The 11,650-nt window shown below is 45.8% G+C and overlaps 1 protein-coding gene across 10 annotated transcripts in view; it reads right to left on the reverse strand.

Moving 5' to 3' along the window:
* LOC133140343 (multiple C2 and transmembrane domain-containing protein 1-like) overlaps positions 1 to 11,650 on the reverse strand; it is a 171,698-nt gene that overhangs the window by 61,587 nt on the left and 98,461 nt on the right. For all 10 annotated transcript variants that reach the window (XR_009710007.1, XM_061260227.1, XM_061260221.1 and 7 more), the window contains one exon: positions 6,344 to 6,437. Coding sequence is in view for 9 of the 10 variants with exons in the window: in XM_061260227.1 (XP_061116211.1) it covers positions 6,344 to 6,437 (94 nt within the window). In the remaining variant the exon portion in view is untranslated. The remainder of the gene's footprint in view (positions 1 to 6,343; positions 6,438 to 11,650) is intronic.

Here is an 11,650-nt window from a genome sequence, read left to right on the forward strand (position 1 = left end):
CACACACACACAAACACACACAAGCACGCACACGCTCACGGTAATTCCCATGGTAAGAACCCATCCGCAATCTAGCATTAACAACAAAGTAAATGAAAATAGCATTATAAAAAGTAAGAAAATGTGATTGTTATGAAAAAAAAAAACATAGAAAATAGCTCGGAGGCTTCTAGAACATAATTTATTCAGTGGCTCCAGACATGCATAGCGCTTCATTGATTCCGCAGAGTTTATCCAAACGTTGTGGCGAGGGCCGGACTTTTAGTTAATGCAGTAAATAAATGTCACCTGATCAATCCGTCTGCATGCATTTCAATTTCTGCCACATATCGATCCGGTGTTATGCGAGAGGTTAATGTGCATATTAACATCTGCGGCGTGCAATTATGGAAATACCGATGGAGTAATGACGGAAACATCAGAAGCAAAACAGCATCGCGCTGCTCTACGATGGCAATACAATATTTTATCATTTGATAAAAATGAATAGTCTAAAGACACTTCTGGAAAATCACACACCATGCAGGGGGAAACCAAAGTTAAACACTTTCAATTAAGTCTTGAAACTTGTTTTATTATTTTTATTTTTATTTCAATAAATAATTATTTTATTTCAATTTCTAAACAATGAAATTATGACTTTTAAAAATATCATAAAATAGAGACCTGCCTTTAGATGACAGCACAAACAGAAAAGGCCCAAAACGTATTAAAATAACAAACAAACGCACAAAAGAGTCGACCCCTTAATCTAGACAAGCAGAGCTCCAGGAGATCAATATTTAGGAGAGAGGCCTTGGTCCATGTTGTGACTGATGAATCTGAGGACCGTCACAGTAATGAAAGACTCGTTTCCACTGTTTACACAGCGCAGTCATACAGCAGGTCAAATACACACTGCTAAAAACACACAGCCGACACTGCCATTTCTGCATAAACAGATTTCCATTCTAATACACATGCAAAACAGTATAAAGGATTGCTCCTGCCCCAAACATGTTTCATAACTTTATCGATGTTAATGATGATTAGTACTATTTTTTATATATATATATATATTTTTTTTTTTACAAAAAATGGCACTTGTGTTACCGAGTGCATTTATGTGTTTGAATAAAAACCTTTTTTTGAAAATACTTTCAAACAAATTTAAAGCTGAAACATTTAAGACCGGTTTCACAGATGGAGATTAAGCTTAGTCCTGGACTAAATTTGACTTTTTATGGAAAATCTGCACTCAAAATTGAATTTAGTTTAGGAGTAGGCTGAAGGCCCATAGTTATGTGACTCTGGTAGGACTTTTGCAGATGAGCAAAACTCCATTCAATGAGTCAATTTTTCTGTTATAATCTATAGCCCAATAAATCTTGTATATCAGTATATGCCCAAGGTATTGATGGTGTATTGATCTATCAGCCAGAATACAACAGTGAGCAAATATTATGAGAATGATTAGGACCACAATATTAGATGCTATTTATACATAATACCTATTTTCACTCGTGGTGATGAAAATTAATGGATTTGGGGCATATCTGTTTTTTTAATAGAAATATTCAGATAGAGACTGCAATATATGACATAAAATTTAAAATGAATCGCCACAAGGTTTAGACAAGCAATTGATTCAGGCCAGAGAGCAATTATTCTAAAGGTCAGGTAAAGTCATTATAGTTTATAGCAATCACTTTCAACGGGATTTCAAAGGTAAAGCTATGATTAAACACAATACATATACACTTACATGGTGTCCACAAACTTCATTCACACAGTGACAGTTCTAGCAGTGGAAGGCCACCTTCTGACATCAGCTATCTAAAGTCTAATTAAAAACTCATAATTACTCATCATCTTTTTAGTAATTAAATGACCGTTGCATGATAGTCCACAGTCCAAATACTCCACTTTGCCATTGCATGATCAAAAACTTCTGTTCAGACATTTTTGTGTATATTATTTTTATGGGTGAATAAAATTAGAACAGTAAAATGTCCAGTGTTATCCCAGCTCTAACAGAGTACACATGAGTCCAACACGGAGCACGCAGTATGTACTATGTAAGAGTTGATTTAACACTGAACACTTCACTACATAGTTGATGTACTTGCTCCTAATTTCTGTCTGTTTTACATGATGTGTACAGCTCGCTGAGGTCTGCCAATGCTAACGCTATTAGCGGAGAAGAGATGACAACATTGAGATGGTTCAATGGACACTATTCCTTATCAGTCTCTCTGTCCTGTACCACTACTGGGTGGGAATTTGGGAAAGGGAGGACCAGTGCGCACCTAAAGAGGTGGGGAATGCACACAGACCCCCCTCTGAGCCATTTTGTGAGGCAGTGTTTGTTTTAGAGGCTATTTTCATTTAGTCTTCCAGCCCCAGTGCAGACACTCCACATAAACGCCTCAATTAATTGTGTTGAAGGGGGACAGAGTACAGTATGAGAGGAGAGCGAGATGGAGGGGGGAGGGCAAGAGAGAGGGATGAGAGGGGGTGGATAGGGAGCTAGAGAGAGGGTGATGAGAGGAGAGTGACAGGGAGAGAGCCAGAGGAGAAAGTGAGAGAGGGGGGAGGGAGGGCAAGAAGAGAGGGATGAGGGGGGATGGATAGAGTTAGAGGAAGAGAGAGTGGGAAAGAGGGCGGAGTGAGAGGGAGAGCGAACGAGAGAGGGAGGGTGACAGAAAGGGAGAGTGACTGTGAGAACAGGGGAAGAGAGAAAGAAAGAGAGGGAGGGTGACAGAAAGGGAGAGTGACTGTGAGAACAGGGGAAGAGAGAAAGAAAGAGTGGGAGGGTGACAGAAAGGGAGAGTGACTGTGAGAACAGGGGAAGAGAGAAAGAAAGAGTGGGAGGGTGACAGAAAGGGAGAGTGACTGTGAGAACAGGGGAAGAGAGAAAGAAAGAGTGGGAGGGTGACAGAAAGGGAGAGTGACTGTGAGAACAGGGGAAGAGAGAAAGAAAGAGAGGGAGGGTGACAGAAAGGGAGTGTGACAGTGAGAGAACAGGGAAGGAGAGAGAGAGAAAGAGAGAGAGATGGAGAGAGAGAGAGAGGGAGAGAGAGAGAGAGAGAGGGAGAGAGGGAGGGAGGGAGAGAGAGAGAGAGGGAGAGAGAGAGGGGGGGGGGATGTGAGCTCTTTATTAGAGCGCTGTTGTGCAGCAGTAGCCCACGCTGCAGTGAGCCCTGGGCGTGGAGTGGTCTGTGTCTCCCTGCCGTTGTCCGGGGCAGCGAGGCGGTTCGGGAGGGTGTTCCCCTGGGAACGCCGGACCGCACGCAAGGTCAGAGTCACGGCCGGACTGTCTGAGAGGAGGGGGGGGTCGGGGGGGGGAAATCCTACCATTGAACACGTCTTAATTAAAGCTTGGTGGAGAAGACAGCCAAAACGGACTGCTTTGTAAACAGAGAGGCAAGCATCGAAACGATGCCCTTAGTTTAGCATTCCTAATGTTCCACATCTCTCTCTCTCTCTCTCTCTCCCCCGCTCCCGCTTTCTCTCTCCTGCCCCCTCTCTCTCCCCTTGCATCCATCAGTACACATTAGGGCCAATAAGCAAACAGTAAGCAGAGGGGATATGCTATTCATAGCCTGTTCTGAACATGCTTTGCTCAGTTTAGTCAGGTTTCTGACCACCCAGAAAGATATCCCATGGCACTGTATAAACTAAATATCAGATATTTTGAGTAATTTGGTATAAAATATTTCACAACCCATACAGCAATACAGACTAGAAAAACAACAAATGTCTGTTTAAGATCTCATTGCTGTGATTATATTATCAGTCCTGTGGCGTGTCAGATTCATTAGCGCGTAGCACAATGACACACTCAGAGCACAAGGACACACTTTCTAATGGGGACTCCAGGGGTGTCAGAGTTACGCCCTGTCTAATGGCCTTCCAGTCTCAGGGGCAATGTTCCTACCAAACCTTTTACACTGAATACACACTGAACACAAGCCAACTTTACACTGAATACACACTGTAAAGAAACCAACTTTACACGGAACATATACTGACCACAAGCCAACTTTACACTGAATACACGCTGTATAGAAACCAACTTTACACTGAACATATACTGAACACAAGTCAACTTTACACTGAACATATACTGAACACAAGTCAACTTTACACTGAACATATACTGAACACAAGCCAACTTTACACTGAATACATGCTGTATAGAAACCAACTTTACACTGAACATATACTGAACACAAGTCAACTTTACACTGAGCATATACTGAACACAAGCAAACTTTACACTGAATACACGCTGTATATAAACCAACTTTACACTGAGCATATACTGAACACAAGCCAACTTTACACTGAATACACGCCGTATAGAAACCAACTTTACACTGAGCATATACTGAACACAAACCAACTTTATACTGAACACACACTGAACATAAGCAAACTTTACACTGAACACACACTGTACACAAGCCAACTTTACATTGAACACACACTGAACACAAAACAACTTTACACTAAACACACACTGAACACAAACCAACTTTACACTGAACACACACTGACTACACAGTGATCAGACATTGACTCTACACTAACTTCTCCACTGCAATTGCACTGTGTGGTCAAAGTCTTAAGAACTGTTGAGCTTATGACAAAACTAACATAGCTCATAGACCAAAATGCTGCATTGTGGCTGCACCCCCATTGTGCAATAGTAGTATTAATGCATAATACACATACAAAAAATGTGCAGATACCCGTTTTTATCAAATATATTATCATTAATAACCACTATAATAACTATTACAGGCATTATTCAGACAGGAACACAGACATGTTGAATGTGACACTCTTTCACAGATTCAACACCATCCCCCGCTCCCACCCACCACCACACCGCCTTCCAAACGGCCAAGGTGTGTGGCAGACCCAGGCCCGGGGCCTAACTGCAACAGCTTAATCTCTTTATTAGAGTCATTAACCTCCCTCTGTCCAGGCCAGCCCTGCCCAACACTGGGCCCTTTCAGCCGGAGAAAGACACAAAGACCGGGCCCTTCTGCAATCAACAGTGTATTAGGGGCCGGGGCTCGGTGGCTGCTTTCAGCGCGGGACAAAGCGCGCCCCGCACCAGTGCGAAACCAAAGGGTTCCAGGGTTTCATTAAAACCCAATTTATGCTTTTTTCTCCTTCTTCTTTATTCCTCTTTTTTCACCTCGGGAAAAAAAAAAAAAACCCGAGCTCTTTGAGTAAAAAAAAAAAAAAAAAACTGCTTTTGAGCCGCCCTGGTTTTCAGAGAGAGTTAATACCGCGTGTTTCAAACTAAATGTGTGGCAACAAAAGGGCGGGTAAAGTAGCGCTAATTTAGAGATGGAGTGGGAGGGGATGGAGAAGTTTCTTTTGAGCCGGCGCCCTGCGTCTGCGTGTGTGAGTTTTCGCCCCGGAGCGTCGTCCGGAGCTGCCGCGCCGCGGCTGAAAGCAGGTGCGGAGGAAAAAAGCGGAGCGTCGCTCAATCACATTCTTACAGTGATGGCACTTCCTTTGTTCTTATTAATATAGGCTAAATGAAAAAAAAAAAAAAAAGAAGAAAATTCTTTCCAAGAGTAACGGGGTAATAACTACGAATTGAAATTCAGATTGAGGAATGTGCTTAAGAAATGAGGTCGCCGAGTTTCTGTGGGATTTAAAAAAAAAAAAACATTTTTAAACATCAAATCCGAAAGAAATCCGCTCTCTGCCAGACGACCCCCCCCTCCCCTCCCCCCCCACCAGTCTGCGTCTGGGCACCGACACTAAAAAAAAACGAATGACCCAGCAATATTGAGTTAATGTAATATTTGCTTGTGAATAAGGCTAAATTTGCTATATTTACCCCCAGTTGTTTTCCAGTAGATAATATATATTACGGAAACTAGGCCTGTCCACTGTAGACCTAATTAAAACTGAGAATTTGTGGAAAAGTGAGCATCTAAGAGGAGTGTTTTCAGCACTTCATGCCCGACTGGGGGAATTACAGAAGGCTTCCCACTCAACTTTACAAAAAAATATGAATATAAACAAGGTTTGTTGTGACTATTTCAGTCAACACTTTTCTCTGGTCTAGACCTACTGGCTGTTTGGAGTACCTATCACTCAAGGCAAGTCTGCACAGGTGGAGTAGCCTTGTATTCAACTGCTAAATGAAGGTACATACAATTCATTGACATGTTCTTAACTTAAGGAGTGTGTAATTATCGTCACTCACAAAATGTCAAGTCTTGTGAAGAATGTGCTTCTTTCTCTAATGGTGTATGTGCATATGCGTATGATGTGTGTGTGAGTGTAATCTAAATGAATAATTGCAAATTGAAACGCGTGCGTTCATTACCGGTGACATCAGCTGCCATCAGCCCCTCGGCCCGGATGACCTTCACCTGGACCACGCCCACGTCCTTAATGTTGTGGAAGGACCGCAGCAGGCTCTGTGGGAGAAAGACGGACAGGAGAGAGCGCCAATGGACACCTGAGACTGACTGACGTGGTAAAAGAGTGACCAATAGGAGGGCAAGAGGCACCATTAGCTCAATTCGCTAAAAACTGTGGTTTAAGAGTACTGTACCTTTTTCAGAGGTCAATACTGCGACGGCTCTATCTTAGTTAAACTGTGAAACTCTGTGAAATTAATATGTGAGGTCAGAAATATTCTTAACTGAACATTCTAATACTGATGTCACAATCACTACTGGTACTGGAAAGCAGTGGAGTTCTAGAAGAGATGGGAAAAAGACTTAAGTTGAATGAAAGATAAGACCCCTCTTATCACACCCCATCCACCCAATCACACAGCTGGGTAACTGATTTGGATCCTGCTAACACAAATTCAATATACCATTCTAACATTCTCAATGTTGCTGCCATGTAGCTGCACTGTTAGAGCCCTGACAAAATATCCCAGTGACACTGTGAGAACATTTTGTTTCAGCCGGGTATATGCCATGATAAATATACATTCTTATGGTTTATCAAAGGTGAGAGCTGCACAGTAAGTATTTCAGGGAGGGTTTCAGACGGAATTATTATAATTTTTTGTGTAAATGTAAGGGGATGGACACTTAGAGAATGAGCAAGCCCATTACGGTCCCTGAAGATAAAAGCGTCTCGCACGCCGTGTGTGATCACATGCGAGCTCCTGTTTCAGAGGGCTGCTTTTAGAGGCGCTTTAGCGGCTGTTTGGCGGGTGACATTTAGCATAAAAGGGAAGTCGCCTCAGCGTAATCTTCACCCCTCTCGCCGAGCTTTCATTCGCCTCCATTTCCTGCCATCTTCTCGTAGACTCTGCCCCCCTCCCCCAGACCCAGAACGCCTCACCGCCGGGACACAGCTGGGGTAAAGGCCTCTGCTGGTTGGTGATGTTGACGGTTGGCGATGATGATGTCATGTACCTTAGCCACTAGGCTATAGGTGACCACACTTCAGGGGGGCGTGGGGTAGCCGTATGGTTCATGCAGATCGTGGTATGCATTAAAGGATTTTAAAATCCTAGAGCAGCCTATGGTCTAGTGGCTAATGTACATGACTGGGACCAGGAAGGTTGGCTCAATCAACTGTAAGTCGCTTTGGATGAAAGCTGAAATAACAAAATGATGGTTGTCGGGGAATCGAGGAAAGCCAGGTGTGTGCAACAGAGTCACCCATGTCTCAGAAACACCCCAGGGTCTGTGGGTGCACGTTTCGCCCAGTTACAATCATCACCACTTTAACCCTGACGCATGACAAAGGGGCAGCCAAAACGGTTCACACCATTCTCCAAGCAGACTGCATGTTCACACCGTTATCTAGCACTATTACACCCTGTCCTCACATGCAAAGTTTCTATGTGTAGCACATATTTTGTAGCACAATGACACGGCTCCAAAGATGTCTACGCAATGCGGCTCGCCAATGTGAGGCTTTACTACATTTCCCATGAAAATCCTGCAATGAAGTCTCTGCCCTTTCCACCAAGAGGAGAATGCGGTTCTTAAAGTAACCGGGAAAGAAAGGTTAAAGCCCTTTGCTCCCCCAACCTGTCCCAGGACAGGCTGTGAGGGGAGGGGTGGTCTGTCCTCCCAGGAGGACACAGGAGAAGGAGGAGGGGGTGGACATTTGGGGAAGCATTTACATATGGACCTTAATGGAGCCTCTCTGCCAGGTGCATGCTGGGAGTTAGAGTACTGTAGTCCCCCAGGAGACTCAGTTACAGACGTGGCAGATGGGGAGAGGTGGGTCCACATATCATTTATAAGTCAGGCTTTCCGGAAAGATACGTCCGCAAAGGATGCGCTGATGTTTACGTGCTGAAAGGAAAGATTGGGAGTTCCTAACTTCTACTTCTAGCTCCTAGAAGGAACATATAAGGGGTTGGAATGTACTTAAAGACCTCGACGGACCTCCATCGATTTCTGCGTCAGGAGCAAGTCAAAAATAAAAGAGGAGAGAAATAAGTGATTGAACGAGCCCAGTGTGTCAGGGGGTTGGGTGGACAGTGTGACAGGGGGGTGGGACTGTGACTGAAACTCAGGAGGGGAATATTATAACAAACCTGGGTGGGGGGGGTGGTGGAACACGGCGTGGGTGGGGTGGGGGTTTCGTATAAGACGGGCCGGCCCTGATGAAGACCGCTCATTTTAATTTCAGAGCGAAACGTACAGCAGCTCAACGCTGGCCCCTAGTGGTGGCGGAGGCCCGATGCAGCGGCGTGTCTCGCGTACGGCGAGAAGCGGCCCTGCGACACGCCGCTAACACGCCGCGGAGCGAGGCTGTGCTCCTGCTGAACATACACATCACTACATGACTCACTCTACACCTCAACACCGGTCGTCTGCAGTGCAGGCACCAACCGACGGAAACATCAGTGTAGATGTTTCCGTCAGTGTGGAACGATGTAAAAGGAGGCAAAAACCTACACTATCGGGTGTGACAGTGATAATCTACACATCCTGACATGAGAAACCGCATTAATACTGTATGCTGTACAGCGCGGCACGTTAGATAAGCGCCGCCTAATTAGTCCCAATTTAACACTCCTCATTTGCATAGACATGTGCCCATTAAACGGGGGACAGCTTCGAGTTCAGACTGACGGCATTCGCTTTGGTTCTTGACATGACTGACCTCCATAGAGGAGGAGGACTTTACAACAAAAAATACGTTGGGGAGGGGGGGGGGGACGTATCTGTGAGTGTGAATCTGACACACAGTTTTCCGGGGGTCCCCTTTCGATGAAGACATTCACAGCGTTGGGGCACAAAGACCCCGGTGGAGAAAGGGAGAAAAGTAAAGTGCGGGTGTCTCTTTAAAGCGGAGAAAACGCAGTTCCTTCAATTTATTTTTCTTTCTGGCAATAACCCTCTCGCGTACCCGGAGGAGTAATTATAATTTGAATTTTCGAGTCGGAGCCGGGCTGCAGACTTAATTCATTACCGGCTCTGTCAGCCGCAGTCTGCTACGCGTGATACTATTGTGGAGGACCCCTCGGAAAGAGGGATGAGGAGGAGGAGAAGGGGAAGAAAGGGATGAAGAAGGGGTGGAGAAAGGGAAGAAACCCTCTCCGCGCGCGTCTTTAATACACGATGTCCCCGCAGATACGCGGGGGCTTGTTATTTGTGATTGCCCGCCGGTGCCGGTGCCGGAGCATTTCCATAGCAGAGGAATTCCTGATCTGCGGAGCGGCCTGCCCGGACCTCACAATAGACAGGCACAGAGATTGAAAAGCTCTGGAGATGAGGCCTCTTTATTTTTTTAATGAAAGGCTGTAGAATATATTTTCCCACTCCCCCCCCCCCCCCCCCCCCACACTCTGAAAACCCCCTACGCGACCATACCCCCCCCCCCACCTCTTCTTCGCCCCCCACCCCTGAATCTGTCAGCGGAGGCCCGAGGACTTCAGCTCTATTACAGGAGGGAGGCAGTACCCCCCCGTCCCCAGACCGGGGGTACGAGCAGGCCCCCGTCTCTGGGTGATTGACAGCTTGTCACCGTGACGTCTTATTCCATCTCTGTTGTGGAGAAAATTAATGTCGCCGTGCGGAGCCTTATGACTGGCTGTCATGGCGGAAGCCCTCACCTTTTATCAGCGCTCTAAATAACACTCCAACCCCCGCCCCCCACTCCTACCCCCGCCCCCCCAGCCCCCACCACCCCTCCGCCTGGGCCGGACGATCTGGTCAGGGGACATTACACACAATCACTGAGAAATGTCATAATGAAAACAGAACGCTAACACCTTCCTCCTCCTCCATCCTCTCTTCATCCTTCACTCTCTTTCTCTCTCTGTCTCACACTTCCATTTAGTCTTCTTTCTCTCCACCCGTACCCCACACACACACACGCCCGTAACACAAGCACACACAGACACTCATAGCACAAACACACACACACACACACACACTCATAGCACAAGCATACACACACACACACACACACACACACACACACACACACTCATAGCACAAGCACACACACACACACACACACACACACACGTACACACACACTCATAGCACAAACACACACACACACACACACACTCATAGCACAAGCATACACACACACACACACACACGCACACTGTCGTGGCTGATTTTGGGCTGAATGACAGGGAGAGTAAAGTACTGGTTTGGAGCCTTTTTTGCAGAGTTCACCCTGCCTATGACACCCATTAGCATCCATTAGACTGGAGACCTTCTCCTTCTCTCTCCCTCTCTCTCTCTCTCTCTCGCTCTGTCTCTTTCCCTCCTCTCTCACTCACATTATAATGAGCGATCCCTTATCTGACTCACACCGGTGACAGAAAGATTTTAAGCACTGGTGTGATCCGGTTTTTTTTCTTTTTCTTTTTTTAAAATTCTCTAACTTTCGAGGACAGGAGGAGGGGAGCGACCGCTAAACAGCTCGACAAACGGAACAAGACTCACAAAAACCCCCCTCAATCCTTCACCCTGCCCCCGCCAAACCCACACCCAGAACCCCCCCTTCACTGCCAAAAGCCATGAAAGAGTGTGGTCCTGATGTTTCTGATGCGGCTCTCCTAGCCCTGCTCCAGCCTGTTTGAGGCCCTGTGTGCTGGGGAGACAGACTGCACGCTAATTGTGGAAAAGCCCGTTAGTGCCATGAGACCAGTGTTGGGGCTGACTGATGAAAAATGGCTGCTTTTGACAAACGAGCTGATTGATTTAATGATGAAGTGACAGTGAGTGATGTGGAGGTGACTTGTTAGTGGTGGATCTGAGGCTGTGATAATGGCAGTCTGTCATTCCATCAGCTTTTAATGCGCCACTGAAGAACAGGCCTGAGAGACTGATTTACCTGAGATGAGACACATATACACACACACACACACACGCAAATACACACACACACACACACACACACACACACATACACACATACACACATACACACATACACACACCATACGATGACTGTCCACCTGCCTAAACCCAAGCCGATACACACACACGCAAATACACACACAAATACACACACACGCACGCTCACATGCATACAGGCACACACACACACACACACACACACGCACAAATACACACACACAACATACATTACATTACATTATTGGCATTTGGCAGACGCTCTTATCCAGAGCGACGTACAGTTGATTAGACTAAGCAGGAGACAATCCTCCCCTGGTGCAATG

Source organism: Conger conger, chromosome 11, assembly GCF_963514075.1.
Source record: "Conger conger chromosome 11, fConCon1.1, whole genome shotgun sequence".
Lineage (NCBI taxonomy): Eukaryota > Metazoa > Chordata > Actinopteri > Anguilliformes > Congridae > Conger > Conger conger.